Source organism: Macaca fascicularis, chromosome Y, assembly GCF_037993035.2.
Source record: "Macaca fascicularis isolate 582-1 chromosome Y, T2T-MFA8v1.1".
NCBI classification, from domain to species: Eukaryota; Metazoa; Chordata; class Mammalia; order Primates; family Cercopithecidae; genus Macaca; species Macaca fascicularis.
Window position 1 is genome coordinate 8,275,225 of NC_132903.1, and position 20,516 is coordinate 8,295,740.

The following is a 20,516-nucleotide window of genomic DNA, read 5'->3' on the forward strand; positions in this document are numbered from 1 at the left end:
AACACTCTTCAGGATATCATCCAGGAGAATTTCCCCAACCTAGTAGGGCAGGCCAACATTCAAATTCAGGAAATACAGAGAATGCCACAAAGATACTCCTTGAGAAGAGCAACTCCAAGACACATAATTGCTAGATTCACCAAAGTTGAAATGAAGGAAAAAATCTTAAGGGCAGCCAGAGAGAAAGGTTGGGTTACCCACAAAGGGAAGCCCATCAGACTAACAGCAGATCTCTCAGCAGAAACTCTATAAGCCCGAAGAGAATGGGGGCCAATATTCAACATTCTTAAAGAATTTTAAACTCAGAATTTCATATCCAGCCAAACTAAGTTTCATAAGTGAAGGAGAAATAAAATCCTTTACAGATAAACAAACGCTTAGAGGTTTTGTCACCACCAGGCCTGCCTTACAAGAGACCCTGAAGGAAGCACTAAACATGGAAAGAAACAACTGGTACCAGCCACTGCAAAAACATGCAAAAAGGTAAAGACTATCGAGGCTAGGAAGAAACTGCATCAACTAACGAGCAAAATAACCAGTTAATATCATAATGGCAGGATCAAGTTCACACGTAACAATATTAACCTTAAATGTAAATGGACTAAATGCTCCAATTAAAAGACACAGACTGCAAACTGGATAACGAGTCAAGACCCATCAGTCAGCTGTATTCAGGAGACCCATCTCGCATGCAGAGACATACATAGGCTCAAAATAAAGGGATGGAGGAAGATCTATCAAGCAAATGGAGAACAAAAAAAGCAGGGGTTGCAATACTATATAAAACAGACTTTAAACCATCAAAGATCAAAAGAGACAAGGAAGGCCATTACATAATGTTAAAGGGATCAATTCCACAGGAAGAGCTAACTATCCTAAATATATATGCACCCAATACAGGAGCACACAGATTCATAAAGCAAGTCCTTAGAGACTTACAAAGAGACTTAGACTCCCATAAAATAATAATGGGAGACTTCAACACCCCACTGTCAACGTTAGACAGATCAACAAGACAGAAAGTTAACAAGAATATCCAGGAATTGAACTCATCTCTGCAGCAAGCAGACCTAATAGACATCTACAGAACTCTTCACCCCAAATCAACATAATATACATTCTTCTCAGCACCACATCACACTTGTTCCAAAATTGACCACATAATTGGAAGTAAAGCACTCCTCAGCAAATGTACAAGAACAGAAATCATAACAAACAGTCTCTCAGACCACAGTGCAATCAAACTAGAACTCAGGACTAAGAAACTCAATCAAAACTGCTCAAGTATATGGAAACTGAATAACCTGCTCCTGGATGACTACTGGGTACACAACGAAATGAAGGCAGAAATAAAGATGTTCTTGGAAGCCAGTGAGAACAAAGATACAGCATACCAGAATCTCTGGGACACATTTAAAGCAGTGTGTAGAGGGAAATTTATAGCACTAAATGCCCACAAGAGAAAGCAGGAAAGATCTGAAATTGACACTCTAACATCACAATTAAAAGAACTAGAGAAGCAAGAGCAAACACATTCAAAAGCTAGCAGAAGGTAAGAAATAACTAAGATCAGAGCAGAACTGAAGGAGATAGAGACACCAAAAACCCTCCAAAAAATCAGTGAATCCAGGAGTTGGTTTTTGGAAAAGATCAACAAAATTGATAGACCGCTAGCAAGACTAATAAAGAAGAAAAGAGAGAAGAATCAAATCGACGCAATAAAAAATGATAAAAGGGATATCACCACCAACCCCACAGAAATACAGACTAACATCAGAGAATACTATAAACACTTCTACACAAATAAACTAGAAAATCTAGAAGAAATGGACAATTTCCTGGACACTTACACTCTCCCAAGACTAAACCAGGAAGAAGCTGAATTCCTGAATAGACCGATAGCAGGCTCTGAAATTGAGACAATAATTAATAGCCTACCAACCAAAAAAAGTCCAGGACCAGATGGATTCACAGCTGAATTCTACCAGAGGTACAAGGAGGAGCTGGTACCATTCCTTCTGAAACTATTCCAATCAATAGAAGAAGAGGGAATCCTCCCTAACTCATTTTATGAGGCCAACATCATCCTGATACCAAACGTGGCAGAGACACAACAAAAAAAAAGAGAATTTTAGACCAATATCCCTGATGAACATCGATGCAAAAATCCTCAATAAAATACTGGCAAACCGGATCCAGCAGCACATCAAAAAGCTTATCCACCATGATCAAGCGTGCTTCATCCCTGCGATGCAAGGCTGGTTCAACATACACAAATCAGTAAACGTAATCCAGCATATAAACAGAACCAAAGACAAAAAGTACATGATTATCTCAATAGATGCAGAAAAGGCCTTTGACAAAATTCAACAGCGCTTCATGCTAAAAACTCTCAATAAACTCGGTATTGATGGGACGTATCTCAAAATCATAAGAGCTGTTTATGACAAACCCACAGCCGATATCATACTGAATGGGCAAAAACTGGAAAAATTCCCTTTAAAAACTGGCACAAGACAGGGATGCACTCTCTCATCACTCCTATTCAACATAGTGTAGGAAGTTCTGACTAGGGCAATCAGGCAAGAGAAAGAAATCAAGGGTATTCAGTTAGGAAAAGAAGAAGTCAAATTGTCCCTGTTTGCAGATGACATGATTGTATATTTAGAAAACCCCATTGTCTCAGCCCAAAATCTCCTTAAGCTGATAAGAAACTTCAGCGAAGTCTCAGGATACAAAATTAATGTGCAAAAATCACAAGCATTCTTATACACCAGTAACAGACAAACAGAGAGCCAAATCATGAATGAACTTCCATTCACAATAGCTTCAAAGAGAATAAAATATGTAGGAATCTAACTTACAAGGGATGTAAAGGACCTCTTCAAGGAGAACTACAAACCACTGCTCAGTGAAATAAAAGAGGACACAAACAAATGGAATAATATACCATGCTCATGGATAGGAAGAATCAATATCATGAAAATGGCCATACTGCCCAAAGTAATTTATAGATTCAATGCCATCCCCCATCAAGCTACCAATGAGTTTCTTCACAGAATTGGAAAAAAACTGCTTTAAAGTTCATATGGAACCAAAAAAGAGCCCGCATCTCCAAGACAATCCTAAGTCAAAAGAACAAAGCTGGAGGCATCACGCTACTGGACTTCAAACTATACTACAAGGCTACAGTAACCAAAACAGCATGGTACTGTTACCAAAACAGAGATATAGACCAATGGAACAGAACAGAGTCCTCAGAAGTAATACCACACATCTACAGCCATCTGATCTTTGATAAACCTGAGAAAAACAAGAAATGGGGAAAGGATTCCCTATTTAATAAATGGTGCTGGGAACACTGGCTAGCCATAAGTAGGAAGCTGAAACTGGATCCTTTCCTTACTCCTTATACGAAAATTAATTCAATATGGATTAGAGACTCAAATGTTAGACCTAATACCATAAAAACCCTAGAAGAAAACCTAGGTAATACCATTCAGGACATAGGCATGGGCAAGAACTTCATGTCTAAAACACCAAAAGCAATGGCAACAAAAGCCGAAATTGACAAATGGGATCTAATTAAACTAAATAGCTTCTGCACAGCAAAAGAAACTACCATCAGAGTGAACAGGCAACCTACAGAATGGGAGAAAATTTTTGCAATCTACTCATCAGACAAAGGGCTAATATCCAGAACCTACAAAGAACTCAAACAAATTTACAAGAAAAAAACAAACAACTCCATCAAAAAGTGGGCAAAGGATATGAATAGACATTTCTCAAAAGAGGACATTGATACAGCCAACAGACACATGAAAAAATGCTCATCATCACTGGCCATCAGAGAAATGAAAATCAAAACCACAATGAGATACCATCTCACACCAGTTAGAATGGCAATCATTAAAAAGTCAGGAAACAGCAGGTGCTGGAGAGGATGTGGAGAAATAGGAACACTTTTACACTGTTGGTGGGATTGTAAACTAGTTCAACCGTTATGGAAAACAGTATGGTGATTCCTCAAGGATCTAGAACTAGAAGTACCATATGACCCAGCCATCCCATTACTGGGTATATACCCAAAGGATTATAAATCATGCTGCTATAAAGACACATGCACACGTATGTTTATTGCGGCACTATTCACTATAGCAAAGACTTGGAATCAACCCAAATGCCCATCAGTGACAGACTGGATTAAGAAAATGTGGCACATATACACCATGGAATACTATGCAGCCATAAAAAAGGATGAGTTTGTGTCCTTTGTAGGAACATGGATGCAGCTGGAAACCATCATTCTCAGCAAACTATCGCAAGAACAGAAAACCAAACACTGCATGTTCTCACTCATAGGTGGGAACTGAACAATGAGATCACTTGGAGTCGGGAAGGGGAACATCACACACCGGGGCCTGTCACGGGGAGGGGGGAGAGGGAAGGGATTGCATTGGGAGTTATACCTGATAAAAATGATGAGTTGATGGGTGCTGACGAGTTGATGGGTGCTGACGAGTTGATCGGTGCAGCACACCAACATGGCACGGGTGTACATATGTAACAAACCTGCACGTTATGCACATGTACCCTAGAACTTAAAGTATAATTTAAAAAAAAAAACATGGAAAATGCATATTATTTTAAATCTTTGCATGAATTTCAAAAATGTTTGCCCCCAAATAAACATGTACTATTTTATTATAACATGTCTGAACAGGATCTAGTTTAAGGTACTAGAAAGGGCAAAAGACATTGGTTTGAAAAAAGCCCCTTCTAGAGCAACATGAATTATGTGAAAATTAAAACAAAAACAAACATCGAATTTATGGTGAAGCTTGAATGAAGAAATTGTGAAATCATTGAGGCTTCAAAAATGTTTTTTATCTGTTAAAATTATTTGAATAAATATTTTTGGATCTTGATCCCATTTATTTAAAATTTTTATTGAATGCTTTCTCTTATTGTCAGCTGACCTGAGTACAATAGTTTTGGACCTGATTGAATTGGAAGGGTTGATCAACATTAATTTTTAGTTAAAATTAAGTAAGTTAAATTAATTCAGATGTCTGCAATGTTGGCTGTTGTTTCTGATGTTAATCATCAGTTATCTCTCATTAGGACATTATAAAAATTAATTTTTTTCTTGAACATTTGTGTGGATGGTCTGCTGCTTCAGGCTTAATTTTTGCCATCTCATTTCTTCCTAAAATGAGCTATGTGTTTGTAGACTACTGATTAGACAATATAAAAATATATAAATTGTGATGTCAAAAATTTTAAATGTGTGAGGCAGGAAAAGTGTAAAGTTTTTGTATGTGATCAAAGTTCAGTTGTTATCAGTTTAAAATAGCCTCTTTTAGCAAGGAACAACTCAGTCTCACTGAGGGCCTCTACAATCCCAGGAGGTTATTTCATGAGTACCCTGGACGTGTGAGTTGTCAAGGAGAGCTGCTTAGGGAAGGCGAAGGGGCCAAACTCCAGCCAGTGTGAAGCTCAGAGGGTTTGTTATGGGAATGTTTTTAGTAGAGTACCATCAGGGACACCCATTCGCTAGGGTTTACTTGTTGCCATAGGATACTTTAGCCATAGGGGAAATGTCAGACCTCAGCTTTGCAGGACGGTGTTGCCCATGAGATAGGGCTAGTCTGACCTGAGCCTGCTTGTCTGCTAGTGCCTTCTGGGGCCCCAGCCTGGCCATGCCTTCTTGCAGTGCAGCCTTAAGAGCCCAGGGGAGGAGTACCTCCTGAGACCCACATCATAATTCCTGTGCTGATGGAGTGCACTTCACTGGCAGAAAGCTCCAGCAGAGAGGTGTCTTAGGACACACACCAGTCTGCCAACACTCTCGCTGCACTGCAGCCTCCCCTGTGACAATTTGCCTGCATTCACTGGCTCACAGTCGCCTCCAAATTTCTTTGCCAATGCACATGTGTACAAGAGGACCCAGCCTTCTTATCTTTGCTAGCATGTATGTGCTTGTGCGTGTGTGTATGTGCGTGCTTGTGCGTACTCTGCCACTGTGAGTGTATTCTGCTCCCTGTCCCCACTGCACTGGCATTGCCATAGGAGCATTGGTGGGTGTGAAGTACACCAGCCTCACCCCTGGTGGCACCCTGCCTGTATGCAAACCTGGCATCAGAGTAAAACTAGGCATGGAGAACAGTGGACGCATCCCAACCCTAAGCATCCACAGCCATCCATGTGAATGCAAACAGAGGGTGTATACACAGCCCTGCACCCAGCAGCATTCTACCCCCATACTAATATAACCACTGGCAGAAGTCCTCACACAGACACCAGCAGGGGTACCCCCACCCAGCTGTGCCATGCTAACATCAACTACTACTGTAAAAACCTGCAGGAAGACTGGTACACTAGCAGCTGTAGCAGCCAACAGGAGTACACTCCATTTCACTGACACTGGCACAAGAAACGAGGACTGGTCCTATTGCCTTCTCCCTATTAAACACTTTAGATGACACCACCCATTGGAGTGTAGTGATGAGAGGCCTAGAAGCACCTCTGCCCCTCTAGCACAGCAGATCCCAAACTTTGAAGGGCCATAGAACAAAGCTGAGACTTGTTAACATTCATCCATAATTAAAACATGCAGTTCAGAATTCCTAAGCTGAGCCTTAACCTCCCAAATAAAACCTTTCTGAAATGAAGCCAGTCAACTGAACCAACCTAATACCACTATCAAACCCCAAAGGAAATCAAATAAGAAAAAGAGGAAAAAAAAAATCAGAGCACACAACTTCAAAGACAGAAAGAACATCAGCCAATAAATATGAGAAAGAATGCACCACAATATAGCTGTCTCTCCTGTGAGCTATCACCCAGAGTTCTTTATCTAAGCCCAAGATGATTAACGAGCATTGTCACAAGGGTGAGGTTGGGGCAAAAGTTTAGTAAGTGAAAGAGAAAGCTCTCTGACAGCAGACAGTGGGGCCTAAATGGGTTGACCACTGTGAGGCTGCGGTACAGGTATTTTACGCACTGGGAAGGAAAAGAAATGTGCTTAGTCTGTGGGCTGTCTTGAAAAAGCTTGCCTCAGGTTGGCCCGCAGTCTTGGCCCAGGACCAAACAGCAGCTGAAGTGATGTTTCATGTAGACTACTTAGCTTAGGCTTAGATATATCAGGAGCTAAAGCAAAAGGTTGGCCTGGGACCTTGGCCTGGAACCAAACAAGGAGCTGAAGTGCTAGTTAATAGAGGTCAAGCTTACATGCTAAAAAAGGAAAGGAGTGTGCCCATCAGAAGCCACCAGAGCCCACAGTGTTCATGCCCACAAAAGGAGAAGAAACTTTTTTCCTGGGAACCCACTGATTATACAAAGGACAAAGGCATTTCTATGTCAGTCCTTGTGCTACTAATTTGCATTATGATCTTTCTGTGTGAAGAAGTCACTTTAGCATTTTTATGAGGCAGGTGTGATTGTGATGATCTGCCTCAGTTTCTGTTTATTTGGGAAGGTCTTTATCTCTCCTTCATTCTAAAGGATGTATTTGACAGATGCAGCATTCTTGGTTGATAATTATCTTTGTTTTCCCTTCAGCACTTTTGATATATTATACCATTGTCTCCTGGTCTATAAGGTGTCTGCTAAGAAAACAGCTGCTAACCTTGAACCATCTTATATGGTATATCCTTATTTTCTCCTGCTGCTTTCAGGATTCTTTGTCCTTGATTTATGAAAGTTTAATTACAAAATGTATTTGGGTCATCTTATTTGGATTGAATCTCCTTGGAAACTTTTGATCTTTCTGTACTGAGATTTATTTCTCCAAATTTTGAGAGTTGTCTGCTATTATATTTTAAAATGAGCTGTCTACATCATTGTCTTTCTTTTCCTTTTACACTGATTACACTTATTCTAGTCTTTGCAGACTGGTTTTGTCTGGGAGAGCCCTTTGCCAGTCAGCCTTTCCAGAGATTCTGTGTAGGCTACCTGGCATGTCTGAAGATAGGCTTGCTGTTGGAGTCATTGGGCAGGCTAATCTGGTGCCTTGTTCAGCAGGTAGAATGGCCTGGCATCTAGGTCTGCACTGTTGGTCCTGAATCCTGTTTCTACTGGGTTGGACCTGTTAATTGCATTTGTAGAGGATGGACCTGGAGGCTGGGTAAATGAGGATGACCCAAAAGCCAGTATGTGTGGAGGCTGGCCTAAAGTCTAGACCCACAAAGGCTGACATGATATGGGGATGAGGCTTTAACTTAAGTCCTCAAAGGCTGGCCTGTCACTGGGGTGAGTCTAGACCCTATGTCTGCAAAACTAGGTCTGTGGATTGGGTCCAGGGTTGCTAGACTAAAGTCTGGGTTTTCAAGGGTGTTCTTGCATTCTCAAGTTGCAGAATTCAGCCTGATAAAGGGGTTTTCTAGAATGATCTTGGACTTGCATCTGCTGGAACAGGTCCTCTGCATCCTGTGTTTTATCAAATGCTCAGGCAGGCATGAAGTCTGCTTCTATGAGGGCTGTGCTGGAGACAGGGATTGTGGGTGCTTGACTAAGTCTTATGTCTGCTGATGCTATTCTGAAGGCTTGGTGTACAGGTGCTAGCCCAGATGCTAGGTCTGTGAAGGCTTGCCTGGGTTCTGAGACTATGGGGGATGACCTGAGACCTAGGTACACAGGTGCCAGTCCAGCATTATTGCCTACTTGGACGTGCCTGGATTCTGAGTCTGCTGTATCAGGCCTAAGCCATGCATTGCTAGAACATATTGCCACAGGTGCTAGCCTGGAGGGTTAAACCACAGAGACCAGCCTGGCACTGGGAAGGCCTAGAATCTGTGTCTATGGGTGCCCACCTCGTGTTTGAGGTTGGGCTACTGATTAGGTGCTATGGCAGGTCTAAAACCTGGAGCCACAGGGACAAGCTCAGCACTGAGAATAATCCAAAGCCTTGGACACTGCATTCAGCATGGCAGGCCCTAAAACTGACTCCATGTAGCATGCCTGGGACCTGAAGTTACAGCATCTGGCCTAGAATTGGGGTGGCCTGGATCTGAGGGCTCTGGGGGCCTGACTGGCATGAGGTTTTACTGGGGACTTCCCAGTGTTGAGATCTAAGGCTAGGGCCTTTGCTTACATTCTGGATAATGGGAAGTTGTTCTTCCTACGTACTTCAATGTGACTTTTCGTATTTCTTTCATGTGTGACTTTAATCTTTGAGAATTAAAAATGTGCAAAAAAAGTAGACATATGTTCTAAATTATTCAAGTCAGAAACTAAGTTTGATAAATGCTTTAAGGTGCTTCTTTGGCTTTTTTTTTTTTTTCCTGCTCAACTTGCATGCTCTACAGTTTGGTATCTTCTAGGGACATATTAAGTTAGCCACACCCCTAGCTATGCTAGAAACAGTCAGACCTTATCTGCACCTACTACATAATTAAAATAACTTACCAGATTTTTCACCCAAATTAAATTTTGTGATCATTACCATAGTAACATATAATTGAGACTACTGAAAGTGGATTTACATGCAAGGTGAGTAAGAAGAGAAAAATGTGAATTTGGGAAAAGAGTATAAAAGCACATGGGAATATAAGATTCTGCCTATGTTTAGAGGGTTAAAGAATTGTTTAAAAGCTAAAGGTTTGAACAAACTGTGGAAGGTTTATAAAATTAATCTTGTAAAAAGAAATCTATTGACCAATTCTCTCTCTATATATATCCTCTCTGTATGTTCTAATTATATAGAATATCTCATTTTATATGTCCAATATACTATTTATATATATATATTTATATATGTATATATAGAACATTGGAATTTAGGAACAATGAGTTTTTTTTGAGGCACTCATCTGCTCTTTAACAAAACTTTGTAAAGTGTTACAAAAAGTTTATCAAAAGCTCACCTCATGGCCAAACTGACTACAATCGGATGGATTTGTCCGTAAGGTTTCAATAATATAAATTGAGTTTAAAATAACAGTGGACTAATGCAACAGTGAAATTTGGCTTTCTCTCTTTTGAACAAGACTTTTGTGTAACAAGATTTTTGTTTGCCTTGTGAATAAACTGCTGACAGAAGAAGGGAAGGACAAGAGACAGACTGGAAAACTAGGTCTTCCCTCTGAATGAATAAAAATTTATGCTTTTTAAAATTTTGGTAATCATTTAAATAGATGACTTGTGGTAACCTGGAATTCTATTAAGTGTTTTAAGCTTTGAACATATTTGACAGGCTTCCCCAAATTAAATTGCTCTTCAAAGTAGTCTTTTCTATCCCCTGACTTTTGGAAGATACAGATAAGTAGGCAAGATTATTTGACATGTTTAGATACACATGATTGTCAAAATAAGGTTGTGTTTGATCTTCTTCAGGTATATTCTAGTGGATAATGTTAATGGGTCTTTCAAAATTGTGTGCACTTCTAAAGTCCAAATGTCTGAGTATATGTTAACAATCATAATTACGGTTATTGTGTTAGTTTATTGTAGAGAACAGCAGTAAGAAAATTTATTTGTCCATCCTGTTTCTGAGTGTAGCTACTCTAAGACATTTTGACATTCATAGACAATTGTTATGTTAATTTATTGTAGAGGACAGAGGTGACCAAATTTATTTTTCCATCATGTTTCTAAATGTAGCTACCCTAGGACATTTTGGCGTTCACAGACAATCGTTTTGTTTTGATCCTCTTCAAAGGATGGCTTCCAGTAATCAAGTGCAGGTTTATGATAATATTGGAGACTGTGTACAGAAGTTGACTGGAAAAACTGAACTAATGAAAGACTAATGCAATCCTTTTGGACTTTTTGCTTGGAACATGGCTGATGCTTTGTTTTGGTTTTCAGAGTCAAGGAAGCTTTTCTTTTGAGCTATTTGCAGCTTTTCACTAACCAATGAACTAACCAGCGAACTAAACAACAATCTGTGATTGCAGCCTGGAAGAAACAAAATGGATGGACCATCAGATTCCAAATGATCATGCAAATGGAGCCTTGGATGGTAGCTCCCTTTACTGGAGACCCTTAGATAGGCTCTTGAGAAAAAATATAATTGCTATTTTCCTCAAAACAGCACCCTCTGTCAGCTTGAAGCAGTTAAGAATGGTCATTTTTCTAATCCTAATGGCAGAAGTATCTCTTCTGAGGTATGGGTTGATGGCAGCAGTGTTCCATCTAGACTGTTCACTGCCAAGACACTGGCTGCAGTGGTGAGGTGTGGCAAGGGCTATAATCCCATATGTTCCACAGAGCAGGCAAAAGTCCCAAACACCTGGTTTTGGGCTTCCCATTTCATGGAGCAGGAAGGAGCCCCACCCCTTTGTGCCCAGGCCTCCCACTCCATGAAGCAGGTAGGAGCAGTTAGGAGCCTTGCCTTCCCCATATGCTTCTGTAGCTACCCTGATTTCTGCTCTTTTGAAAAGAGCAGACTTTTTTAAGCAACTTATTCTAGTCTTTGCAGGCTGGCTTTGTCTGGGAGAGCCCTTTGCCAGTCAGCCTTTTCCAGAGATTCTGTGTAGGCTGCCTGGCATGTCTGAAGCTCCTGATGAAGCTCCAGAACTGATTATCTCTGTGCTGTAGGGGCTTAAGAAGAGCCTCCTCTCCCCACAGACTCAGAAGTGCCTGCTACCATGGTCTGGCCTGTCCTTGTTCCTGGTGCCCCCTCTGATAGTACAGTGGGGCTGGGACTGAGCGTAGGCAGTGTCACAGCCTATATGGGTGTGCACATGCTTGGAACAGTGCTGATGTAACAGGCCCCTGCTGCCTTGGCTCCATCTGGAGTTTGGGCACCGGTGAGGATGGGAGGGATTCTGAGGGGTGTCAGAGAATGGCTTAGGGCCAGCCTTCAGGTGCCCTTTGATGCAAGAAGCCTGGGTGCCATGGATGATGGTGGGAGGCAGACAGGCTCCTGAGTGAAAGGGGAAGGGTTCTCAGTGAAGCCCCACCTTTTGGCAGCAAAAGGCCTGAATCTTGGAGGTTGGGCTCCCAATACTGAAGACTGGAGGGGAAATGTGGTGCTTTTTTCCTGGGCTTTCCCATGGACCAATAAACACACACTTCCCTCCTCTGAGGCCCATAAAAGCCCTGGGGTCAGCCAGAGTAGAACAGAGATTGGGATTACTGGCTGAAGAGAGGTGCTACCCACTCCAGAGCCTCCTCTCTACTGAGAGTTGCATACATTGGGAAAACTTGCCTGCAGAGAGGATCTACCAACTTTAGGGCGTCTCTGCTGAAAGCTGAATATTCCACATGATAACCTGCCTCCAGAGAGTAACTACCCTTTCCAGGGCATCCTCAGAACTCTTGTCCCTCAATAAAGCTCCTCTTTATCTTGCTCATCCTTCACTCGTCTGCATACCTCATTGTTCCTGGGTGCAGGACAAGAACTTGTGACCTGCCAAAAGAGGGCTGAAACATGCTGCTTGCTTGTCACATTGTGGGCAAAAAGAAGGAAAGAAGAGCTGTGACCTTTCAGGGATCCCAGACCTTTCAGCCCCCGAGTCAGAGACTCTGCTGTGGGCTCTCTGGTCCTGGCATCTCCAAGCTTCCAGGCACTGCTGTCTTCCCTGATGCCAATTGTGGCAGCTGCTTGTGGTACATTTGGTCCAGCCTCAGCCTTACGGAGAGCCAACACACCGGCCAGCACTTGATGCTGCCTGCCTCCTTGCAGAATCTGGCATGTCTGACTTTGCACACTGGCCAGACCCCCTACCTGCTCATGCACCCCTCACCATTCCATGCCTAGCTTGCCCTTGGCAGGTGTGGGGTCCCCGCTAGTAGTGTGAGCCAAACATTGCTTGCCTGGCCAAGTGGGCGTAATGAGCCCAGCAGGCCCAAGCAAGAATCTGACGAAGGTTCCACCAGCCACAGGTTTGTGGCCAAAGAAATGACACCCCAAATATCCCATAACACAATCACATCTCAAGCTCTCTTGAATTACCTCTCTAAAAACGATAGCTTTGAAGTTAGGATGTGTTGAGAAGTCCAACTGGTGTTAAAAATTCAAGCAGATCAAATTCTGTTCCTGTTTTTTTTTCCATGTAACAACGAACACCAATGTGTGTATCTACATTCTGGAGAAACTCAGATAATTTCTCTGATGTTTGTTTATTTCACTGGAAGTTGCCATTACCAATGAGCAGGAGAAACCCCAACCAATGCCTCTTATTTTACTCTTTTTCTTCTTAATTTCACTGTATATGAAGCCAAAGCAAGCACCACTTTTTTAATGTAAAGACAGTGCTTAAGATGTGTGACATAATTGAAGGCTTTCACCACATAAAAACATCAAAAAGTTATTTTTTTCCTTAGTGTCTTTTTGTTGTGACTTTTTAGTACCCTTCATATTTTCTTACTCCCTCCTCCTCTTTTGGAAATATATGTTTTTGTTTTGTTTTTTGTTTTTTGTTTTTTTTTTGAGACGGAGTCTTGCTCTGTCCCCCAGGCTGGAGTGCAGTGGCCGGATCTCAGCTCACTGCAAGCTCCTCCTCTCGGGTTCACGCCATTCTCCTGCCTCAGCCTCCCAAGTAGCTGGGACTACAGGCACCCGCCACTTCGCCCGGCTAGTTTTTTGTATTTTTTAGTAGAGACGGGGTTTCACCGTGTTAGCCAGGATGGTCTCGATCTCCTGACCTCATGATCCGCCCGTCTCGGCCTCCCAAAGTGCTGGGATTACAGGCTTGAGCCACCGCGCCCGGCCGGAAATATATGTTTAGTGTCAATTCTGTGATGCTTGAGGCATTATTCACTTTAATGAGTGCCTTTACTTCTGTGATACCTGAGGCAAGAGGCATTTTACTTCTCACCAGAATTTGAGTTTTATGATGTGGTGTGCTTTGGGTAGCTGAGGAGACAATACCCCATGAACTTCAAAGTCACATAATTAAAATGTGGAAAAGTAGGTCTGTCTCTTGTTCAAAAGAACTAAACATTGAATGCTGCAGCATGAAGCTCGAGGCTTCAGTGGAGAAGTTCAGAAACCAGATAACTCTGAGCCGTTAGACCTGATACTGGCCTCTCAGAAATCTGAATAAATAATTGTAGGATTTCCAAGATATTGAAGGCATTAGTGAATCATTTCCCTGGGGGTATTAAGGTAAATTTTTCAGTGGAAGACAACTAGAAAATAAATCCTCTTTTCACAAGCCTAAGATCTTAATAAAAGTGATCATGAAATTGACCTCGGTAGGGAGAGCACTGACAAGACCATGTGGCCTGAGTGAAGTCCTAACAATGTAGGAGATAATGTACAAAGACACAGAGGAAGACACAGAGGTTAGATCAAAAATATTAATGGCAATTTGGAATGCAGAAGCATGTTTGTGTATGTGTGTACATGCATGTGTTTGTGTGTGTACCTAGATAATTTCAGATGAGCCTGGACAATTAACAAGCCATGTTTGCATTTTACAAACACACATTCAAAAAAGACACAGGTTGGCAACCATTGCAGAAATACAATAAAATATAGTTGTGACAAGAACCTAAGTTTGTGATGATGAATTTAGAGAGAAATTCTAGGCCTTTCCCTATAAAACGCACATACACACACACACACATCCCTCATTCTAAATGAACACAGTGCCCACAAACTTTACTACAAACAATTTGCACATAAATGGATATGTCACTCCTTATGTAGATGAAAGATAAACATATACTTCCATTTACAGATGGATTCTTCCATCACTGAAAGAAAAAGTGCATTTCAGGTCTACGCTGCAAATATATTTAGTTACAAATTTACTTCTACCAGACAGTTTTACCTGTTACTTTTGAAAGATGAACAAATTGCTTGATTATTTTAAACTTATGAGTGAATTTTAAATTGCTGTTCACTGTTCATGAAATGAAAAATTATTTGCACTTGAACAAATGTGTAAGGATATTTGCTGTTGCTTTGTAGATTTGCTCATATAGATGAATTTTGCTCATGAGGCTTGACAGGGAGTTGAATCTACTTCCTATTTTTTACATGTTTGTATGATTTGGTAATAGTCTCTTGTAGTGAATGTTTATGAACATGATGAAAATGTATATACTTTCAATGGAGAGTTGTGATAAAATGGCATAACTCAAGTTTCACCTATGATTTTGTCAAGTAGTTTTCAAACTGGGTTTGGGAGTTTGATGGAATCCCAAAGGGGAAGATAATAGTTTTACTACTAAAAATTGTTAAGATTATTTTGGCTATATACTTCAATTTTTGGTTAACAAAATAACTGTCATAATTATTTCACTATAATTTTAACATAAGTACATTTCTCTCTCTCTTTTTGTGTCTCTGAGACTCAGAGACAGGATCTTGCTCTGTTACCCAGGCTGGAGTACAGTCACACCATCACAGCTCACTGCAGTGTCAACCTCCTGTGCTGAAAAAAATACTCCCACCTAAGACCCCACCCCGACCCCTGAGTAGCTGAGGCTACAGTTAGTTGCACATCACCCTGCCAGGCTAACTTTTGTCTTTTTGTAGAGACTAGATACCACCACGTTGCCCAGGCGGTTTTGAACTCTGGGGTCCAGCAATCCACTCACTTTGGCATCCATAAGAGATAGGAGGAGGGGGAATTATAGGCATAAGACACTAAACCAGACCCCATTTTTTTGTGTAATAATAATTCTGCTTTTATTTCTGCTTTTATTTATTTTTGCAAATAATTGATTTAATGGTCATAATGCTTCAAAAATGAGAAGAAATATGTAAATATTAATCACATAACTGGTAAAATAGGTGAAATATTGATGAACTCAAACCAGGTCATTAATAAATATTTACAAGCATTAGGTACTGCATTTACAGATGTTGCCAAGTTGTACATCCATGGGCCCAGTCATCATATATTCGGATTGACTTTTCAAATAACAGCAGCAATTACCTAATTAAGTAGTAAATTGAAAGCCTTCTAAACTTCTTCCCATGTGTTGTTTCCTGTGTGCCTGTGACTTTGCATTTCTTGATGAACAGGAGTCTTAACAGAGTCATAATTCATCCCTTCTTCATAAAAACCTTCTCAATGAAGTCAGGTATCCCATAGTACTTGCTTAGAATGAAATCCTTAAAGGCGATTGTTACATAAAGATCTTCAAGAATGTTGTGTTCTTGATCCTTCCCCAAAGGCTTAACATCAGTTTTATGTAAAATCTTGGGGTCAATCAAAGGTTCATCATTTTTTGCTTTTTCCACAACTGAGGCTTCAGGTACCACGCTCTGTAACTCATCTTCACAAGTTTTGGAGCATGAGGATTCGTTAGTTTCTGGATTTTCCTCTGCCAGTCTAGTTCCCGTAAGGAGAATTCCATCTTCTTCATGTGATCTTTCTTCAGTCTGTCATTTATGTGTAAGGAATTCTGGCTTACCTTCTTTATAGAAAGTTTTGATCGGTTGCTCTGCACTCAGCGCCAAAGTCAAACTGACTTCTGATAAAATCTTCATCAATTCCCTTGACTCCGAAAGAAGCAACCCATTCACAAAGCTCATGTATTGTTTCTGTTAGGTGTTCATCTTGAAGAGAGTTAGAAATGCATTCCGTTGCTGTTGTTATATCTTCCTGAAGCAATTCTCTGAGAGGAGACACTTGAGACTTGGGAAGCTCCAGGCAAAGACAGAATACACCGCTTGGAAAGCTCTGATAGAGACGCGACATCTGAGGCTTGAGAGACTCCCGGCAGAGAGGGGACATACCAGTCTTGGGAGGCTTCGGGCAGAGAGTAAACTCACTTAGTAAACTCACTTATTACTTTCAGGAGTGTTTTTGTAGATTTCATTGTATTTTATAGATATATATGGTCATGTCATCTGTGATGAAAGCTTCCCTTCTTCCTTTCTAATCGAAATATCTTTAATGCGCACAGCACGCCACCCCTCCACTGCTCCACAGCCATCCCAAGCCTCCTGGATTTAATGCACTGGCTGAAACCTATATATAATTTTAACTGGAAGTGATGAGAGAGAAAATCTTTCCGTTGTTTCTGATCTTAGAGGAAAGCCATTAGGTAGGGTGTTAGCTGATACGGTTTTTGTATATACACTTTTTGTTTTTTAATCTGAAGAAATTTCCATTAATTTCTATTCTGAGAGTTTGTGACAAAAGCTTCTTGTCAAACGCTTGGATTGTGTAATATTTTTCTGCACCCATTAATATGTTCATACAACACTTATTTTATAATTATACTGAAGTATTAAGATGTTAATACAGCACTTATTTCATAATTATGCTGAAGTAGTGAATTATAATGATCAATTTCCAAGTGGTAAACACACTTTGAATTCTGGGAATAAACCTCAATTGATTTTATTCTCTTTATTTATCCTCTGTATATGTTGTTAGATTGAATTTGCTGAAATATTCCAATTAATTTTTTGCATTAGTGGTTATGAAGGATATTTGGTGATGGTTTTCCTTTAATGTTGTTGTTTGGTTTTGTTAGAATGGTTTCAAAAGGATCTTATTCTCCTTATTTTCTCAAAGCATTTATGTATGGTTAGTGTTATTTTTTTCCTAATCATAGAGAAAAGGCTTCGCTCAGTGTCCAGGCTGGTCTTAAACTCCTGGGCTCAAGCAATCCTCCCTCCTGAAGCTCCCAAATGTTCACATTACAGGCCTCAGACACAGCTACTGTCTTCAATTTCATCTTTGAAGTACATCCTTTTAGAGTTAAATGTTGAGTACAGCAGGTTAAGATTGCAAATCAGTAAACTAGAGTTAAATTAATCAATACATCTTGGTTAATGTAAGACTGGTATCAGAAGCTAATGAAGCAAGGGAATAAAAATTCATGTAATAAGGAAAATGGGGACTTGGTTTAAAGATAAAGATTTTTGCTTATAAGTATTTTCATTTTTGTTAAATTATCATTATTATTCCCTTCAGTATGATGGGCAGGTGGAACATCTCCACTTAAGGCCAAGGAGAGAGTGATATTTTCAGATGAAAAAACAAAGCCAGTAAGTAAATTGCCCAGAGTTAACATTAGGCCAGTTATAAGAAAACAATTGATATTCGAATGTCTTTGAATGTTCATTATTGTCCCTCTGTCATACAACAAATGTTATTCCCATTGTTGCAATAATTTCACATTATTACAATAAGCAATAATTGAAATACTGTGAATAAGAATCATGTGATCCAAGTAATGCTTCCAAAGCTCACATCACTCTTTAATGAAAGAGATTACATTACTATATAAAAATCATCTTCCATTTACCCATCTTATGGTGGCTATAGAAGTCAATATTAGGAAACATGGATATTGGAAAAGAACCTGCCAAGCTTGTGAAAATCTCCCAAAGTCATATCTCTGAAAAGTGATTATCAGCATAGAATATCCGTCTCTTTGCACAGTTGCCCCATTCTGTACTTCTTCAAGTAAGATGAACAAATGTTAATATTGTGTCTTTAAGGTCATTGTTACCATAATTTTGCTCTTCTATAACAACATACAATAAAAACATTTTTTTTTAATTTATAATCTAGCAATAATTTTCAACATCAGATTGTCCTGCTAGTTTGTACTATCAATTAGCTTATTCTTTTTAAGTTTTCATTTTGATGTGTTTGTTTTTTCTTTATCAACATGGCATTGTTATTATTTCTTTTTATTGGTGGTTTCTATGTATCACTTCTCCCTCTGTGACTTCTTTGTTTTGTATGTGTATGTATGTATTTATTTTTGCTAAAAAAAAGCTAGAAAGATAAACCAGAAACCAATAATAATGATTACATTCATGGTATAGGGGGTCATAAATAGTAAAGATGGGTAGAGATGGGAAGGAAACATCTCCGAATAGAAATTTTTTGTTTACTTGGGTTCTGGGGTATGTGTGCAGAATGTGTAGCTTTGTTACATAAGCATGCAAATGGCATGGTAATTTGCTGCCACTGTCAACCCGTAACTTAGGTTTTAAGCCCCACATGCATTACGTGTTTTTCCTAATGCTCTCCCTCCTGTTTTCCGCACCCCCAACAGGCCCTGGTGTGTGATGTTCCCCTCCCTCCTCTGCATGAGTGAGAACATGCAGTATTTGGATTTCTGTTCCTGTGATAGTCTGCTGAGAATGATGGTTTCCAGCTTCATCCATGAAGTGACATAAGCTTTGGAAGCATTACTTGGAACACATGATTCTTATTCATTATATTTCACTTGCTAATTGTAATAATGTGAAATTATTGCAATAATGAGAATAACATTTGTTGTAAGACAGAGGGACAATAGTGAACATTCAAAGGCATTTGAATATCGATTGTTTTCTTAAAACTGGCCTAATATTAACTTTGGGCAAAGGACATGAATTCATCCTTTTTTATGGCTGCATAGTATACTGTGGTGTATATGTGCCACATTTTTTCATCCAATCTGTCATTCATGGGCATTTGGGTTGGTTCCAGATCTTTGCTATCACAAATAGTGCAGCAATGAACCTAGGTGTGCATGTGTCTTTATAGTAGAATAATTTATAATCCTTTGGGTATATACCTAGTAATGACGCGGCTGGGTCAAATGGTATTTCTGGTTCTAGATCCTTGAGGAATCGCCACACTGTCTTCCACAATGGTTGAAATAATTTACACTCCCACAAACAGTGTAAAAGTGTTCCTATTTCTCCACATCTTCTTTCAGATATTTGTATTTAATTATATTTCAGCTTAATTATCTGCTTTTCTAAACTCTCCACATTTAGGGTATCTTGCTTAATATTTCTTCCTAAATCACTGCAAGCATTTATAATTTTTGTTCATTTTCCTGAACTTCCATTTCACCTAAACTTTTCCTTAATTTTTCACTATGAAAACATGAAAGTTTGTTTTTGCTGAAATATTCAGAAAGACAATATTGTATTACTTGAATAATCAAATAAAAAGAACATGACTATGTAATTTTAGATTTATGTCTGGATGTGCAAAGGTAAACACAACCAGGATACTGTATTTTTTAAAGGGTCAAAACATTCTAATGGAAAAGAACAACCACCATAACATTGCAAGTGTAATGTAATAAACACAGACCAAAACATGGTGATTTTAGAAATTAACACGTTAACAACTAAAGCTGTTCTCAACTATCATGAGAAGCAAAAACTCTTTCCTGTGATAATACAATATTTTATATAGAAGAAGAAACACCAAAATACAAAGCCATTGATGATGTCTCAAAAGAGAAACCCATTTTATGTATTTACAAGCATGTCATGCATCTGATATACATGACTTTGCTTACATTGGTCTAGATCCTATTTTCAGTATCTCATTTGAAGAAACATTAATCTCCTCATGGTCCCATTCTTCTAGCTTGTCCTCGCCATTCTCTAATCTCATGTAGAATATCCTTCTACATGCCTTTTTTAGAGATTGAGCCTTGCTCTGTGTTGCCTAGGATGGAGTGCAGTGGCATGATCTCAGCTTACTGCAACCTCCACCATCTGGGTTCAAGTCATTCTCCTACCTTAGCCTCCCAAGTAGCTGGGATTGCAGGTGTGCACCACTACAGCCAGCTAATTTTTGTATTGTTTTCATAGTAATGGGATTTCACCATGCTGGCAGGATGTTCTCAAACTC

At 39.8% G+C, this 20,516-nt stretch overlaps 1 protein-coding gene across 2 annotated transcripts in view; it reads left to right on the forward strand.

The window, feature by feature from the left end:
- The window catches only part of LOC141409550 (small ribosomal subunit protein eS4, Y), a 124,350-nt gene extending 104,512 nt beyond the window's left edge, over positions 1 to 19,838 (forward strand). For both annotated transcript variants that reach the window (XM_074030620.1, XM_074030619.1), the window contains exon 6: positions 18,931 to 19,838. In XM_074030620.1, coding sequence (XP_073886721.1) covers positions 18,931 to 18,944 — 14 coding nt within the window. In that variant the 3' untranslated portion in view covers positions 18,945 to 19,838. The remainder of the gene's footprint in view (positions 1 to 18,930) is intronic.
- Positions 19,839 to 20,516: the final 678 nt, after the last annotated feature.